The following is a 19,030-nucleotide window of genomic DNA, read 5'->3' on the forward strand; positions in this document are numbered from 1 at the left end:
TTTCCCTTTTACCTGAAATTAAAATTTTTTTCAGGTAGTTTCATTTTCTAGCAATATCCATTACTAAATTCCTAGAGATTTCAAAGTTATCCTTTTAAATCTGTTCTCTGAGATGATATCTCACCTAGTAAAGGGAAAAAACAGACCTCCATACTGAGCTTAGACAAGGAAGTGGTTTTTGGTCTTGTTTTATGGGGATTTTTTTTAGTTTATTGAGTTTTGTCTCTTATCATAAAGCAACACATGTTCATCATTGTAAAATTGTCCATAATCCCCGTACTCAAGACCCCACCACAAATATTTTGGTGTGCTACTTCAAAAAATTATTTCTCAAACTTGACTAATATATTAGAAAGGCATTCAATAAATAGGTTTAAATGAATGAATATTCTTTTTTCCAGTGAAATGTTTTGCTGGGCAACAAAGTCTTCCTACTTGAAAAGGGATGGTATTAGAAGCAGAGCCATCTTTGGGCTACAGGCAGAGGTGAAGAGGGAACACCTAAGTTGTTCAGGGCCTGATCTCTGCTGATCGCATCTTTCCTTAATATTCTATGCATATTAACAGCATTAAAGTAATTTTATTTAGCATGTAAGAGACAGTCAATAAATGTTAGTTTCCTCTAGCAGTTTATATATGTTTTATTTCCATCTTTTTTGCTTATTATTACTAAACTAAGAAACATCTTTAGTTTGACTTTCTTCTTGATTTTCAGGTTGTCATTTCATAATATTAAGTGACATTGGCTATCACTGGTACTTTGCATGATTGGAACAGAATGACATGGTCACATGAGGGAGGATCACTAGGCCAGGGTTAATGAACTCCCAGCCAAACATTATTGTATTAAAAAAAAATTTTTTTTTTTTTGGCTACGCCACACGACTTGCAGGATCTTAGTCCCCTGACCAGGGATCGAACCTGTGCCCCTTGCAGAGGAAGTGTGGAGTCCTAACCACTGGACCACCAGGGAATTCCCTTTAAAATTTTTAATTGCATATTAAATATTGAATAGATAAACAATAATGACATGTACAAGGTATAAAGAGTGATAATACAGTGACCACCAGGACACTCACCAGTCAGCTTAAGAATTATAACACTACCAATACCCTAGTACCTATACCTTCTAAAGCTACCTATCTGCTCCTCCCTCCTCCCCAAAGCAAACTATTGATTCAGAATTGTATGGCTAAAAAGTTTTTGCTCTTCCCTATGATTATGCATTTATTTGGATACCTAAAAATATATGGTTTTAGTTTTGCGTGGTTTTGAAATTTATAAATGGAATCAATGAATTTGTGTTTAAGTGGTTTTCTTCTTTTGCTCAGCATTGTATGTGGGATTCATTCATATGGGTAACTGTTGTTCATCTATTTTAGTTATATAGTATTCCATTGTATAAATATTCCATGATTTTTTCATTTGTTCTTCTTTTTTTTTTTTTTGCGGTACGCGGGCCTCTCACTGCTGTGGCCTCTCCCGCTGCGGAGCACAGGCTCCGGACGTGCAGGCCCAGCGGCCATGGCTCACAGGCCCAGCTGCTCCGCAGCATGTGGGATCCTCCCAGACTGGGGCATGAACCCATGTCCCCTGCATCGGCAGGCGGACTCCCAACCACTGCGCCACCAGCGAAGCCCGATTTGTTCTTCTTTTAATGGACTTTTAGGTTGTTTGTAGTTTTTTGCTATTAAAAATCAAGACTGTGAATATTGTTATATTGTCTCCTGAACACATTCTGAGGATTTCTTTTAGACAGAAAGTGTTAACCATTTTTGTGCCATGGACTCCTTGGGAAGTTTGGTGATTATTAGGGACTCCTTGAAATAAGGTTTGTTTGTTTCCTACCTTCCCCCACCTGCCACCTCACAAAAATAATTCAGGCCAAAAAAAAGACATCTTATCTGTATATCAGGAGTAGATTGAATTCCTGTTGACTGATAATCCTAAATTCTTAGCCGACATTTAAATATTAGATTTTAATGAGTAGCATTAGCAGTCCGGAAACTGGATTAGGGAAGCATATTTTTATAGGGAAAATGAATTCAGCTTTTGTAGGGCTTAGGAAGAAATGTACTAATTTGCTATTCCTGGTGTTTATTTGTATCATATTTCTAAGCACTCCTCTCCCAAAGAACTCATCTTTCATCACATGATACACAAGGCTGTTACTGGCAATGGGGCATTGAAGGGATGCTAGTGGATGGGAATGTTGATTCTAGCTCAGAGAATGAGCTGGCCGAGAGAATCAATCATCCAAAGCAAATATATATTCGTGTGTTTTATATATTTATTTAAATTCCAAGTAATACATCTAGAACATGCATAATTAGCTGGGGCAACAAAGTTGCCTTTTAAGGAGGTATATTTACCCAAAGAAGTTGTGCATATTTCATAAAAAACAAACAGACCATGTAAAATACAGTCTACGCTTGGTTAGATTTTGGATGTGTTTTCCCAGTAAAAAAGAATACATTCCTTAAATAATCATTTAGTTTGAAAATAAAGCGTGTTTCATTAAGAAGTATCTGATACTGTGCTTTTAATAATTCATTTATACACAGTGTTCCAAGGAAACACTGATATCCTTGTTAACTTGTAAAAAAATTAATAAATTTAAACCTGCTTGACCTTTAAGTCATCACAATACCTTTAAAAAGAAATTGCATGGGAAGGGAACTTAAATTATGAGACTAAGAATGTGGGAGGGATGGAGGAAGAAATGCAGAGATAAGGAGAGCAATCACTATGTGGTTTATGACCACAGATTTCTTACCCTTGTACTTTAGAGCTAAAACAGACTGTGGAGACAACAATTCATCCATTTTTTTTTAACATCTTTATTGGAGTATGATTGCTTTACAACGGTGTGTTACTTTCTTCTTTATAACAAAGTGAATCAGCTATACGTATACATATATCTCCATATCCCCTCCCTCTTGCGTCTCCCTCCCACCCTCCCTATCCCACCCCTCTAGGTGGTCACAAAGCACCGAGCTGATCTCCCTGTGCTATGCAGCTGCTTCCCACTAGCTAGCTATTTTACATTTGGTAGTATATATAAGCCCATGCCACTCTCTCACTTTGTCCCAGCTTACCCTTCCCCCTCCCCGTGTCCTCAAGTCCATTCTCTACGTCTGCGTCTTTATTCCTGTCCTGCCCCTAGGTTCTTCAGAACCTTTTTTTTTTCTTTCTTAGATTCCATGTATATGTGTTAGCATACGGTATTTGTTTTTTATTTCGTGACTTACTTCATTCTGTATGACAGACTCTAGGTCCATCCACCTCACTACAAATACCTCAATTTCGTTTCTTTTTATGGCTGAGTAATATTCCATTGTGTATATGTGCCACATCTTCTTTATCCATTCATCCGTCAGTGGACACTTAGGTTGCTTCCATGTCCTGGCTATTGTAAATAGTGCTGCAAAGAACATTTTGGTACCTGACTCTTTTTGAATTATGGTTTTCTCAGGGGATATGCCCAGTAGTGGGATTGCTGGGTCGTATGGTAGTTCTATTTTTTTAAGGAACCTCCATACTATTCTCCATAGTGGCTGTATCAGTTTATATTCCCACCAACAGTGCAAGAGTGTTCCCTTTTCTCCACACCCTCTCTAGCATTTATTGTTTGTAGATTTTTTTGATGATGGCTCTTCTGACTGGTGTGAGGTGATACCTCATTGTAGTTTTGGTTTGCATTTCTCTAATGATTAGTGATGTTGAGCATTCTTTCATGTGTTTGTTGGCAATTTGTATATCTTCTTTGGAGAAATGTCTATTTAGATCTTCTGCCCATTTTTGGATTGGATTGTTTGTTTTTTTGATATTGAGCTGCATGAGCTGCTTGAAATTTTGGAGATGAATCCTTTGTCCGTTGCTTCGTTTGCAAATATTTTCTCCCATTCTGAGGGTTGTCTTTTCATCTTGTTTATAGTTTCCTTTGCTGTGCAAAAGCTTTTAAGTTTCATTAGGTCCCATTTGTTTATTTTTGTTTTTATTTCCATTCCTCTAGGAGGTGGGTCAAAAAGGATCTTGCTGTGATTTATGTCATAGAGTGTTCTGCCTATGTTTTCCTCTAAGAGTTTTATAGTGTCTGGCCTTACATTTAGATCTTTAATCCATTTTGAGTTTATTTTTGTGTATGGTGTTAGGGAGTGTTCTCATTTCATTCTTTTACATGTAGCTGTCCAGTATTCCCAGCACCACTTATTGAAGAGTCTGTCTTTTCTCCATTGTATGTTCTTGCCTCCTTTATCACAGATAAGGTGACCATATGTGTGTGGGTTTAACTCTGGGCTTTCTATCCTGTTCCACTGATCTATATTTCTGTTTTTGTGCCAGTACCATACTGTCTTGATTACTGTAGCTTTGAGTATAGTCTGAAGTCGGGGAGCCTGATTCCTCCAGCTCTGTTTTTCTTTCTCAAGATTGCTTTGGCTATTCGGGGTCTTTTGTGTTTCCATACAAATTGTGAAATTTTTTGTTCTAGTTTGGTGAAAAATGCCAGTGGTAGTTTGATAGGGATTGCATTGAATCTATAGATTGCTTTGGGTAGTATAGTCATTTTCACAATGTTGATTTTTCCAATCCAAGAACATGGTATATCTCTCCATCTGTTTCTATCATCTTTAATTTCTTCAATCAGTGTCTTATAGTTTTCTGCATACAGGTCTTTTCTCTCCTTAGGTAGGTTTATTCCTAGGTATTTTATTCTTTTTGTTGCAGTGGTAAATGGGAGTGTTTCCTTAATTTCTCTTTCAGTTTTTTCATCATTAGTGTATAGGAATGCAAGAGATTTCTGTGCATTCATTTTGTATCCTGCTACTTTACCAAATTCATTGATTAGCTTTAGTAGTTTTCTGGTAGCATCTTTAGGATTCTCTGTGTACAGTATCAGGTCATCTGCAAACAGTAACAGCTTTACTTCTTCTTTTCTGATTTGGATTCCTTTTATTTCCTTTTTTACTCTGATTGCTGTGGCTAAAATTTCCAAAACTATGTTGAATAATAGTGGTGAGAGTGGGCAACCGTGTCTTGTTCCTATTCTTTGTGGAAATGGTTTCAGTTTTTCACCACTGAGAATGATGTGTTGGCTGTGGGTTTGTCATATATGGCCTTTATTATGTTGAGGTAAGTTCCCTCTATGCCTACTTTCTGAAGGGTTTTTATCATAAATGGGTGTTGAATTTTGTCAAAAGCTTTTTCTGCATCTATTGAGATGATCATATGGTTTTTCTCCTTCAATTTGTTAATATGGTGTAGCACATTGATTGATTTGCATATATGGAAGAATCCTTGCATTCCTGGAATAAACCCCACTTGATCATGGTGTATGATCCTTTTAGTGTGCTGCTGGATTCTGTTTGCTAGTATTTTTTTGAGGATTTTTGCTTCTGTGTTCATCAGTGATATTGGCCTGTAGTTTTCTTTCTTTGTGGCACCTTTGTCTGGTTTTGGTATCAGGGTGATGGTGCTCTCGTAGAATGAGTTTGGGAGTGTTCCTCCCTCTGCTACATTTTGGAAGAGTTGGAGAAGGATAGGTGTTAGGTCTTCTCTAAATGTTTGATAGAATTCACCTGTGAAGCCATCTGGTCCAGGGCTTTTGTTTGTTGGAAAATTTTTAATCACAGTCTCAATTTCAGTGCTTGTGATTGGTCTGTTTATATTTTCTGTTTCTTCCTGATTTAGTCGCAGAAGGTTGTGCTTTTCTAAGAATTTGTCCATTTCTTCCAGGTTGTCCATTTTATTGGCATATAGGTGCTTGTAGTCATCTCTCATGATCCTTTGTATTTCTGCAGTGTCAGTTGTTACTTCTCTTTTCTCATTTCTAATCCTGTTGATTTGAGTCTTCTCCCTTTTTTTCTTGATGAGTCTGGCTAATGGTTTATCAATTTTGTTTATCTTCTCAAAGAACCAGCTTTTAGTTTTATTGATCTTTGCTATTGTTTTCTTCATTTCTTTTTCATTTATTTCTGACCTGATCTTTATGATTTCTTTCCTTCTGCTAACTTGGGGTTTTTTGGTTCTTCCTTCTCTAATTGCTTTAGGTGTAAGGTTAGGTTGTTTATTTGAGATGTTTCTTGTTTCTTGAGGTAGGATTGTATCGCTATAAACGTCCCTCTTAGAACTGCTTTTGCTGCATCCCATAGGTTTTGGGTCATCGTGTTTTCATTGTGATTTGTTTCTAGGTATTTTTTAATTTCCTCTTTGATTTCTTCAGTAATCTCTTGGTTATTTAGTAGTGTATTGTTTAGCCTCCATGTGTTTGTATTTTTTACAGATATATTTCCTGTAATTGATATCTAGTCTCATAGCATTGTGGTCGGAAAAGATACTTGATAGAATTTCAATTTTCTTAAATTTACTAAGGCTTGATTTGTGACCCAAGATATGATCGATCCTGGTGAATGTTCCGTGAGCACTTGAGAAGAAGGTGTAATCTGCTGTTTTTGGATGGAGTGTCCTATAAATATCAATTAAGTCCATCTTGTTTAATGTATCATTTGAAGCTTGTGTTTCCTTATTTATTTTCACTTTGGATGATCTGTCCATTGGTGAAAGTGGTATGTTAAAGTCCCCTACCATGATTGTGTTACTGTCAGTTTCCCCTTTTATGGCTGTTAGCACTTGCCTTATGTACTGAGGTGTTCCTATGTTGGGTGCATAAATATTTACAATTGTTATATCTTCTTCTTGGATTCATCCCTTGGTCATTATGTAGTGTTCTTCTTTGTCTCTTGTAATAGCCTTTATTTTAAAGCCTATTTTCTCTGATATGAGAATTGCTCCTCCAGCTTTCTTTTGATTTCCATTTGCGTGGAATATCTTTTTCCATCCCCTCACTTTCAGTCTGTATGTGTCCCTAGGTCTGAAGTGGGTCTCTTTTAGACAGCATATATATGGGTCGTGTTTTCATATCCATTCAGCCAGTCTGTGTCTTTTGGTTGGAGCATTTAATCAATTTACATTTAAGGTAATCATCGATATGTACCATTTACCATTTTCTTAATTGTTTGGGGTTTGTTATTGTAGGTCTTTTCCTTCTCTTGTGTTTCCTGGCTAGAGAAGTTCCTGTAGCATTTATTGTAAATCTGGTTTGGTGGTGCTGAATTCTCTTAGCTTTTGCTCGTCTGTAAAGGTTTTAATTTCTCTGTCAGATCTGAATAAGATCCTTGTTGGGTACAGTAATCTTGGTTGTAGGTTTTCCCTTTCATCACTTTAAATATGTCCTGCCCCTCCCTTCTGGCTTGCAGAGTTTCTGCTGAAAGATCAGCTGTTAACCTTATGGGGATTTCCTTGTATGTTATTTGTTGCTTTTCCCTTGCTGCTTTTAATATGTTTTCTTTGTATTTATTTTTTGTTAGTTTGATTAATATGTGTCTTGGTGTGTTTCTCCTTGGATTTATCTTGTATGGGACTCTCTGTGCTTCCTGGACTTGACTGACTATTTCCTTTCCCATATTATGGAAGTTTTCAACTATAATCTCTTCAAATATTTTCTCAGTCCCTGTCTTTTTCTCTTCTTCTGGGACCCCTATAATTCGAATGTTGGTGCATTTAATGTTGTCCCAGAGGTCCTTGAGACTGTCCTCAATTCTTTTCATTCTTTTTTCTTTATTCTGCTCTGCAGTAGTTATTTCCACTAGTTTATCTTCCAGCTCATTTATCCGTTCTTCTGCCTCAGTTATTCCGCTATTGATTCCTTCCAGAGAATTTTTTTTTTTTTTTTGCAGTACTCGGGCCTCTCACTGTTGTGGCCTCTCCCATTGCAGAGCACAGGCTCCGGACACGCAGGCTCAGCAGCCATGGCTCACGGGCACAGCCACTCCGCGGCATGTGGGATCCTCCTGGACCGGGGCACGAACCCGTGTCCCCTGCATCGGCAGGCAGACTCTCAACCACTGCGCCACCAGGGAAGCCCCCAGAGAATTGTTAATTTCATTTATTGTGTTGCTCGTCATTGTTTGTTTGCTCTTTAGTTCTTCTAGATCCTTGTTAAATGTTTATTGTATTTTCTCCATTCTATTTCCAAGATTTTGCATCATCTTTACTATCATTACTCTGAATTGTTTTTCAGGTGGACTGCCTATTTCCTCTTCATTTGTTTGGTTTGGTGGGTTTTTACCTTGCTCCTTCATCTGCTGTGTGTTTCTGTCTTCTCATTTTGCTTTACTTACTACACTTGGGGTCTCCTTTTTTGCAGGCTGCAGGTTTGTAGTTCCCATTGTTTTTGGTGTCTGCCTCCAGTGGCTGAGGTTGGTTAGGTGGGTTGTGTAGGCTTCCTGGTGGAGGGACTGGTGCCTGTGTTCTGGAGGATGAGGCTGGATCTTGTCTTTCTTGTGGGCAGGTCTACATCCGGTAGTATGTTTTGGGGTGTATATGAACTTATTATGATTTTAGGCAGCCTCTCTGCTAATGGTTGGGGTTGTGTTCCTGTCTTCATAGTTGTTTGGCATAGGGTGTCCAGCATTGTAGCTTGCTGGTCATTGAGTAGAGCTGGGTTAGCGTTGAGATGGAGATCTCTGGGAGAGCTTTCGCCATTGATATTACATGGAGCTGGGAGGTCTCTGGTGGACAAATGTCCTGAACTCGGCTCTCCCACCTCAGAGGCACAAGCCTGACACCCAGCAAGAAAGAAAGAAAGAGAGAAAGAGAGAGAGAGGGAGGGAGGGACGGACGGAGGGAGGAAGGAAGATAAATAAATAAAAGTTATTAAAGAATAATTATTAAAGATAAAAAAATTAAAAGTAATTAAAAAAGAAAAAAAAAAGAAGGAACAACCAAAACAAATCCATGAATGATAACAACTGCTAAAAACTATACTAAACAAACAAACAAAAACGGACAGACAGAACCCAGGATAAATGGTAAAAGCAAAGCTATACAGAAAAATCACACAAAAAAGCATACACATACACACTCCCAAAAAGAGAAAGAGGAAAAAATATGTATATATATCGTTGCTCCCAAACTCCACCGCCTCAACTCTGGGATGATTCATTGTCTATTCAGGTGTTCCACAGATGCAGGGTACATCAAGTTGATTGTGGAGATTTAATCCGCTGCTCCTGAGGCTGCTGGGAGAAATTTCCCTTTCTCTTTTTTGTTTGCACAGCTCCCGGGGTTCAGCTTTGGATTTGGCCCCGCCTCTGTAGATCGCCTGAGGTCGTCTGTTCTTCACTCAGACAGGACGGGGTTAAAGGAGCAGCTGATTCGGGGGCTCTGGCTCACTCAGGCTGGGGGGATGGAGGGGTACGGAGTGCAGGGCAAGCCTGCGGAGGCAGAGGCTGGCCTGACGTTGCACTATCCTGAGGCGCTCCGTGAGTTCTCCGGGGAAGTTGTCCCTGGATCACGGGACCCTGGCAGTGGCGGGCTGCACAGGCTCCCCGGAGGAGAGGTGTGGAGAGTGACCTGTGCTCGCACACAGGCTTCTTGGTGGCCGCAGAAGCAGCGTTAGCATTTCATGCCCGTCTCTGGTGTCCATGCTGAGAGCCCCAGCCCACGCCTGTCTCTGGAGCTCGTTTAGGCGGTGCTCTGAATCCCTTCTCCTCACGCACCCGGAAACAATGGTCTCTTGCCTCTTAGGCAGCTCCAGACTTTTTCCCGGACTCCCTGCCGGCTAGCCGTGGCGCACTAGCCCCCTTCAGGCTGTGTTCACACAGCCAACCCCGGTCCTCTCCCTGGGATCTGACCTCCGAAGCCCGAGCCTCAGCTCCCAGCCCCGCCCGCCCCGGCGGGGGAGCAGACAAGCCTCTCGGGCTGGTGAGCGCCGGTCGGCCCCGATCCTCTGTGCGGGAATCTCTCCGCTTTGCCCTCCGCACCCCTGTTGCTGTGCTGTCCTCCGCGGCTCCGAAGCTCCCCGCTCCGCCTCCCGCAGTCTCCGCCCGCGAAGGGGCTTCCTAGTGTGTGGAGACCTTTCCTCCTTCACGGCTCCCTCCCACTGGTGCAGGTCCCGTTCCTATTCTTTTGTCTCTGTTTTTTCTTTTTTCTTTTGCCCTACCCAGGTTCCTGGAGAGTTTCTTGCCTTTTGGGAGCTCTGAGGTCTTCTGCCAACGTTCAGTAGGTGTTCTGTAGGAGCTGTTCCATATGTAGAAGTATTTCTGATGTATTTGTCGGGAGGAAGGTGATCTTCACGTTTTACTCTTCCGCCATCTTGGAGGTCTCTCCCAATTCATCCATCTTTTTTTTTTGAGTTTCTCTGTCTTTATTTTTATTTTTTATTTTTTTTACAAATTCATCCATCTTAAAGAAGCCCAGACTAAGGCTCAGAAAGGTGAAAAGCCATGCCTCTATTCCAATAACCTTTTAAATAAAGGTGGTAAATTCTGAGACAGTGTAAAAATTGATAATCAATGATGATGGCACTAATATTTATTGAGTACTTACTATGTACCGAACATTTGCTTAACCCTTTACATGTATTATCTTGTTTCACTTCTGCAACTAGCCTGTGAGTCTCATTTCAGAGATGAGGAAACTAAGACTTAGAGGTTTTTTCACTTGTTGACAGTAACACAGTTGTTCAGTGGTAGAGCCCCTTCAACACCAGCCGTTGGTTTCAGACTTATCCTGTATAAGTATTTTGCCAGAAACCAAGAGATCAAATAGAAAGAAGACATGGTTTTCCCCTTCCAGGGATTTACATGTTAGATCCCTAGAATACAACAGGTAAGATGTACATGTTAGATCAGTAGCTTTCAAATGTTTTTGACCTCAGTAAGAAATATGTTTATATTTAAATAAATGCATGCATATTTATATATTTTATCTATAGATAAATATATGTAATTTCATAGCTGAAATTAAAGTTTTATGAAATATTCTTACTGTGTGTGGTACATGCTGGTACTTTCTTTTTTCTTACATGCTGGTACCTTCTATTCTATTTAATTATATTCATTTTATTCTATTTAATATTTTAAGACCAGTTACATTAAATTTACTTCACGCATACTTCATGTATGCATCACCTATTGAAAAAAGATATTTTATGTATGTTAACAAAAGATATTTTACATGTTGGGGGGAGTAAAATGCTCAGTACTAATAGTCCTCCAGAGCTCCTTCAGCTATCTGCTGTTATTTAGCTCTATATTGTACTTGGATTGCTAATTTAAAAAAATTATCTGTGGACCTATGGTTATCATTTAGCTATCTTACTCTATGCCTTATTTCCCCAACTTTCATCCTCCTAATGTAGTAATGCTCAATTTTTATTTAATAAATATTATTTATATTGTATGGCTGTAAATATCCTTTATCACAGAGCCACATTATGTATTGCAATATATTTCCTTTCTTTTTATCTCTCTTCAATTTTTTCTGGAGATAATTGCCCTATTTTTTCACTCACATAGTTTTCTTTATACCTATCCTTAATTTTTTTTTTTTTTTTTTTTTTGCGGTACACGGGCCTCTCACTGTTGTGGCCTCTTCCGCTGCGGAGCACAGGTTCCGGACGCTCAGGCTCAGCGGCCATGGCTCACGGGCCCAGCCCCTCCGCGGCACGTGGGATCTTCCTGGACCGGGGCGCAAACCTGTGTCCCCTGCATCGGAAGGTGGACTCTCAACCACTGCGCCATCAGGGAAGCCCTATCCTTAATTTTTTTCAAGTGTTCCGTCACAACTATCACCCACCTATAATTAATCCCTTCCCCCAACTCTGTTATATCAGAAAATTTACCAATTTGCCTTTATCCTGGGACTTCATTTCCAGAGCAGTCCACCCTCTAGCTCTATTTGGACTCTGTCGCCAGCCCACTGCACAGCTTTTCCCCTGGAGGTTTCCCTCACTCTCTCTTAGGTTGGCATTTCTATTTTCTGGATCTCAGGTCTTTCTCTTTCTTGGTTCTCTCCCTCATTTTGCATCAAAACATTTTCAAGAAAGTTCCAAAGAGAACATGGGAGAATTTTTCTGAGTGCCTGCATGTCTTAAGATGACTATAGTTTACCCTCAACACTCAGTTAATAAATTGGGAACAGACTTATAGACTGGAAATACTCTTCTCCCAGGATTTTGAAGGTATTGCTCCCTTTTCTACTAGTGCAGCTGTTGAAAAGTCAGATTCTTGTTACTCATATATGACTTGGTTTCTTTTAATTCATAGCAAATAGTTATTATGGTCTTTCTATGTGTCCAGCACTGTTCTAAGTGCTCTGCCCTGTTTAATGCTCATCTCATCATCTCTGTGAGAGAGGGATTTTTTTCCCTATTGTACAGGAAGGCAACTGAGGCATGGAGAGGTTAAGTAGCTTGGAGGTGGGAGAAGGCTGTTGACTGGGCACTTTACTGTTGGAGGATCGGGGGTAGTTGGCCATTTCACGGACAGCCCTCCAAGTTTGAACATCTAACCTCCTCTCTGGGGAGTTATACTCCCGCCTGCCTCTGTTCTTGGAACAAAATAAAGGTCTGAAAGAATACCACTGTTAACTATGCAGACTTCCAATTCATCCTCATCCTCTGCCAATACCTCGCAGTGTCTGGTATCCTTGAGACCTGAGTCATTCCCATTCAGTTTCTCTAGAATACATCCCTTTATTCTCCCACCTGGGCAGGACAGTTGAAAGAATGATGAGAGATTGCAGACATTTGCTTACTCCATTCACAGACTTTTATTTTTTTTTATAGTCAAAACTTTTATATTTAGAATTAGCCAGCTGGACACAGTTTGAATGATCCCACTTTTGCTGGGAACATCCAAAGCCTCGTAGTCAGGAGCCAGTCGAACATATTTCTTCTTCTCTCCGTCAGGCCTGATCAGGTTGTTGACCTTGTGGCCACGTCAGTGTCATAGAGCTTCTTCACAGCCTGTTTAATTTGGTGCTTGTTGGCCTTGACATCCACAGTGAACATCAGTGTGTTGCTTGTTGTCTTCTGTTTTCTTTATGGCTGACTCACTGGTGAGGGGCAACTTGGTGATGGTGTAGTGGTCAAGCTTGTTTCTCCTAGGGGCGCTCTTCTGAGGATATTTGGGCTGCTTCCTGAGCCACAGTGTTTTGGGCCATCAGAAGGCGGATGACATCCAGATCTTTTTTTGTTGCTGTGGATGCCTTTCTTGACCTTCAAAGCCTTTGTTTTGGCTTCAGCTTTGGGAGGTCAGGGGCTTCCATCTTCCCCTGCGGCGCCATCTTCGTGAAAAGTCATTCACAGACTTTAAAATAATCCTTTGGTGTTAGCCTCAGTTCTACTTGGTCCTTACAAGTCCAAACTTGTCATGGATTCTACAGGGCATACTTACTGCCTTCCTTTCTCAGGCATCCCCCTGGGTAGGTATTTAAGTAGTAGCCCAGGCAGCCCTGGTCAGTGAGCTACCGCTGCCCCAGCTGGTTACACTTTGTATTACGAAACACAAATGTACAGGAAATGATAGGAAATAAGATAACCATGTAATTACCACCCAGCTTTATCAACCATTAGCAAATTATTTAAGCAACTATTTCAAAATGCTCAATAAAAATACATCATACCTATGGTTGGTGCCTCTAGATATCCCTTCCTGGTCTTATTTCATTCTCTTCCTAGCAGTTATTAGCATTCTAAATTGGTATGTATCGTTGCCATGCATGTTTTTATACTATTGCTACAGATGTGTGTATCTATAAATAACGTATTGTTTTTAATATTTATAAACCTTATTAGAATCATTTATTTATACTGCTTTTTTCATTCAGCCTTACGCTTTTGAGACATACTCATATTAATTCATGTAGCTCTTTTCATTCATTTTATTTATTTATTTTTCAAATATTTATTTATTTGGTTGCACCAGGTGTTAGTTGCAGCAGGCAGGCTCCTTAGTGGTGGCTTGCCAGCTCCTTAGTTGCAGCACATGGGCTCCTTAGTTGCAGCAGGCAGGCTCCTTAGTTGCAGCTCCAGGGCTCCTTAGTTGGAGCTCACCAGCTCCTTAGTTGTGGCATGAGAACTCTTAGTTGCGGCATGCATGTGGGATCCAGTTCCATGACCAGGGGTCGAACCTGTGCCCCCTGCATTGGGAGCGCAGAGTCTTATCCACTACACCACCAGGGAAGTCTCTCTTTTTCATTCATTTTAGCTTCTATATAAGTGTTCAGTTGTATGACCTAAGAGTTAACTTAGCCCTTCTTGTTTCAATAGACATTTCAGGTTATTTCCTATTTTCGGCTTTTACAACAGTGATGCAGTGAATATCCTTGCACATCTCTCTTAGTATGCATGCGTATAGTACACCAAGATATTGGTCTTCCTTGTCCTTGGGTAGCCACATGGGACCTGGGCCCAGCAGAGCCCCTTAGGCTAGCCTCCTTTAGCCTACATAGTTTTACCCTTTTAGGGTTGCAAGAGGGAAAAAAATCATTGTTTCTAGTGGAATTGCTGAACTAAGGAGCTGCACATCTTCACACTTAACACGCAGTGCCACATTGCTCTCCAAAGTATTAATAATTGTGAATGTTGCCAACGTGGAGTTCTTTTTTACCAAGACAATGTACGTCACTGATGGATGAGAACTTGGGCTTTAGTGTTAGACTAAACTTGAGTGGATGAGTTTGAGCCTGACTCCCTGTGAGCTGCGTGATCTTGGGCAGACTTCCTATACTCTACAAATGCCTTTGTTTCCTCGTACCTCAAAGAGGGATAGTAAAAACCGATAGCATTTTACAGAGGTGTTTTGAAAATTAAATCAGTTCATACACGTTAACCTCTTTGAATACCGCATGGCCCCATAAAGGTCCATTTCAAAAACAAGGTTCACTATTATTGTTGTTTAAAAGGTGATTTCTGCCAGTCAGATAGATATGAAACGGAGTTTAGTGTGGTTTTAATTTACATCCCCATATTACTAGTGAGGTCAGGCATCTTTTCATGTTTATTAGAGCTTTAGGTTCCCTCTTCTATTCTGTTGGATTGTTTCTTTTTCTAATGAACTGTAGGAGTTCTCTGGATATTCTCTTAGTATTTGAATACTAATTTTTTTGTCAGTTATGTGTAGTGAAGAGATTTTTTTCCAAGCCTGGGGAATGATTTTTAACTTTATTTATGGTATTTATTGAACCACAGGAATCTTTAATGTAAGTTATAAACAGTTCCTTTAATATATTATGCATTTTATTTATGAAATCATTCCCTACATCAAGGTCTTAAAGACCTTCTCTTACATTTTCTTATAAAACTTTTTGAGTATTGCTTTTTTTTTGGTAAGATATGCCTAGGCAGATATTTGTTTGTTTTTTTTTTAATAAATTTATTTATTTATTTTTGGCTGCGTTGAGTCTTCATTGCTGCACGCGGGCTTTCTCTAGTTGCGGCGAGCGGGGGCTACTCTTCGTTGCATTGCGCGGGCTTCTCATTATGGTGGCTTCTCTTACTGCAGAGCCCGGGCTTTAGGTGCGCCGGCTCAGTAGTTGTGGCTTGCGGGCTCTAGAGCACAGGCCCAGTAGTTGTGGTCCATGGGCTTAGTTGCTCCACGGCATGTGGGATCTTCCCAGACCAGGGCTCGAACCTGTGTCCCCTGCATTAGCAGGTGGACTCTTAACCACTGTGCCACAAGGGAAGTCCAAGTATTGCTTTTTATATTTGTCTTTAACCTGGAATTTATTTGGGAGTATGAGGTAAGGATGCCATTTTAGCTCTATTTTGTGTTTGTGGACCATATGGTCTCTGTCCCAACTACATAATTCTGTCATCGTAGTACTAAAACAGTTTTCTTACCCTCTCTGACTCACCTTCTCCAAGTGAACATTAGAGATGATAACAGTACCTACTTAATAAGAAGGTTGTGAGGATTAAATAATAGACTAAATACACAATAAGTAAGCAAATGGGTAGAGTTGTGTTCCAATAAAATTTTATTTACAAAAAACAGGCAGCAGGTTGAATTTGGCCCATGGGCTATAGTTTGCCAACCCCCGTTCTAGACAAATCTCCCATTCAGTGTAAATGTTATACCACGAATTAGTAAATTATATATCACATATGTATGATGTATGTTATATAAATTTATATAAATATACTCATATTATTAATATATAAATACATAATGTTATAAAAAATATACAATATGGATTTATTTGTTTGTATTTCCTGCCAATCCCAGAGAAAATAGCTACCCTCATTCTCTTTAAAAATTTTGTTTCCTCCAGCACATATTACTTACACAATCAAAAAATTTCTTTATTGAACCTTCATATACTCCAGTAATACAGAGTTTACTACATAATTTGTTACATATATAGACAGCCCAAATTGGTTTTTTTTTTTTTTAAGTTGTTTTGGTAACTTTTGGTAACTTTTACCCTTTACCTTAAAGCTCTACCCTATGACACTGTGTGTTATAAGCCAGTGTCTCCTGAAACAATAACCTTCTTAAGTTTACACCTCCTGCCCTCCTTGCCCAGGACAAACAGTTCTTGTTCTCATAGGAGTCTCTTATATGAATGACCTTGTCTCCCGCTGATTTTTATGCCATCAGTCAGATATCAAGGGTCTACTTTGTGAGCTAGTCACTCTGCTAGGTGCCGGAAGCACAGGGGTGAACAAATTCCTAACACACTTGCGAGGTGTGGCCTGACCCATCCAGGCTCCAGTGGGTGACACTCTCTCGGTCTGTACACTGTGCTTTTATTAATGTAACTTGAGACTGTGCTGCCTTTTTACCTTTCTCTTCATCTTCCTAAACTGAGGCTCTTATTAATTATTTCAAAGTAAGTATGGCAGATATGAGGCCCATTTTGGTTTTGTTCTCCTCAAATGAGGAAATTGAGGGTTAATGGTAAGAAGCTTGCCCAGAGTCATATAGCTGATAAATGGCCAAAGTGGAAATCAAATCCAGATCTTATGACTTCCAAATCCAGGATTATTTCTAACATTCCGTGCTTCCTCCACACGCAAAGCAGATTGTCCTGAAGAACAGGACAATATGATTCCAAAACAGCCTTTGCCATGAAACACTAAGGAAGAACCAGCCTCCTACAAAAGAAAACAGGACTTAAAAGTACAACCTCTCTCTCTGACTGATGTCCAAAGACATGTGAAGTTCCCTCCTTTGGATTAAGTATATGGTTCTTAGCTTGGACAAGCCACCATCCTTCCTGGAAAAGGTGTCAGAGCTAAACCACAGCACAGAAGTTTGGAACCCAAGGCAGACACCTCACCTTCATGGCCTACTTGTCAGAGTAGTAAAAGGTCACAGACCCTGGGCTCGGCTAGACCTAGGCGGGCTTCCTCCTTTACGTACCAGTGTTCTCACTACCACAAATAGCAAAGTAATAGCAATGACACGGTTAAAATCAACTAATGGCAGACGTCTGTTGAAAGTGTATTGTGTGCCAGGCACTGAATTACTCAGTCTATTATTTAATCCTCACAACGTGCTCATGAGAGTAGATGCCATTATCATCTCTAATGTTCATTTAGAGACATAAAGAGGTTAAGTAACTTGCCTATAGTTAGCCAGCAGGTATAGAGATATGCTCTTAACCAGTATCCTGTACTTGCCAACTTGTCCCAAACCAGTGAATGTTAACCTCTCTAATCCCAAATCCCTTTTAATACTTTAGCTGTTTGAAAACTAGAGAATCCTCTTACTCTAAATGGATGAAAAAAAAAAATCATTTATCTGATCCCCAAATTCAAAGCATTACAAAGGTCTTAATATTCATGATATCCTAGAAAATACTTACTTATATCACCTTAGTGTTTGAATAGCCCTTTGAAATATTTTGACCCTATCTATCTATAAATATATCTGTATCTATCAACAAGTCATTCCTCAGTGCACTTACCTTCTGGTGACTGTTCTTACCATTGAACCGAAGTTTTCCTTGACTAGCCACCAATGGCCTTATAATTAGTAAGTAAATGGTCGGTTCTCCATCTTTTTTTTATTTGATGGCACCTGCAATAGGAGAATGTTATTCCTTATTTTTATTTCCTTCTTTGTATGTCTTCTTCCTTCTTCACAGATTTATCATATAGGAAGAAGTTGAAACAACAGTGATTTGGCAAAATGTACAATATACTATTAAATATAAGGAACATGGTGGTTTGGGGAAGCCTAGAAGAAAATGAGAAGGTATATGTGACAAGTTGAAGAAAAACTTTATTAATTGCAGCAATACATAGTATGTTTCTTGTGAAAAGAAAATGTTACTGTCAATTAACTCTTCTTTTCCAGTGAGGTTCTTGACTTAGACGCATTCTGTTCCCTTCAGAGAGCAGTGGCTCAGGCTTATGGCCGTGTTTACTGGGCTAGGACTGTACAGGCAACAGGAGTAATCTTTGGTGCTCTCTTCTAGGTGTTTACCTTGCTGTGGATTGCTGACTGGATGGTCCACCATTTCTGGAGGAAAGGAAAGGACCCGGATAGCTTCTCCATCCCCTATCTGACGGCACTGGGTGATCTGCTCGGGACAGCCTTGTTAGCCTTAAGTTTTCATTTTCTTTGGCTTATCGGAGATCGAGATGGAGATGTTGGAGACTAATAAATCCTACAAACCGCTCTCAAGTTACCAAGGAGGAAAACACAAAGACAACCACTTATAGCTCTTTTTCAAAAATTTTATTTCAGTAGTTTGACTTCTGCAAGGGTAATCTTCATTTGGCCCTGATTCCATTAAATGGCCTTCACATTTTATTTTTAAAGAATTTGTGCTGAAACCAGAATGAACAGTATTTGTGCTGCTTTTCATAGAATAAATGATAATTTGACATAGACATAGACTCAAGCTCTGAAATAAATAGGAAAGAATATAGGATGTTTACAATGAATAATTTTAAAACCACAGACGTAGCAGAAATGTAATGTATTACTGTTTAACTCATAATGCCACGTTAAAGGAAACAGAGTTCTGGTTTAGCCTTTCTTGTCTCACAGATGTGTTGTACTGCAAAGCAGACTTTAAAATGAAAGCGGCCCAACCAAGCGTGTAATAGTTCTAACTATGCCCACTTCTCTGCCAGCTGAGGATCCATTTACCAATTACTTTTTGCTCCTAACCTGACCTCAATATGTTCTGCTGAGTATGAGATAAACTCACTTTTACTCACTTTTAC

At 39.7% G+C, this 19,030-nt stretch overlaps 1 protein-coding gene across 1 annotated transcript in view; it reads left to right on the plus strand.

Annotated features, from left to right (window-relative positions):
• Positions 1-18,691, plus strand: part of SLC41A2 (solute carrier family 41 member 2) — a 117,294-nt gene extending 98,603 nt beyond the window's left edge. Inside the window, exon 11 of the mRNA XM_007447310.1 lies at positions 18,274-18,691. Within this exon, the coding sequence (XP_007447372.1) occupies positions 18,274-18,459 (186 nt within the window). The 3' untranslated portion in view covers positions 18,460-18,691. The remainder of the gene's footprint in view (positions 1-18,273) is intronic.
• Positions 18,692-19,030: the final 339 nt, after the last annotated feature.

Source organism: Lipotes vexillifer, unplaced genomic scaffold (assembly GCF_000442215.2).
Source record: "Lipotes vexillifer unplaced genomic scaffold, Lipotes_vexillifer_v1.1 scaffold1017, whole genome shotgun sequence".
NCBI classification, from domain to species: Eukaryota; Metazoa; Chordata; class Mammalia; order Artiodactyla; family Lipotidae; genus Lipotes; species Lipotes vexillifer.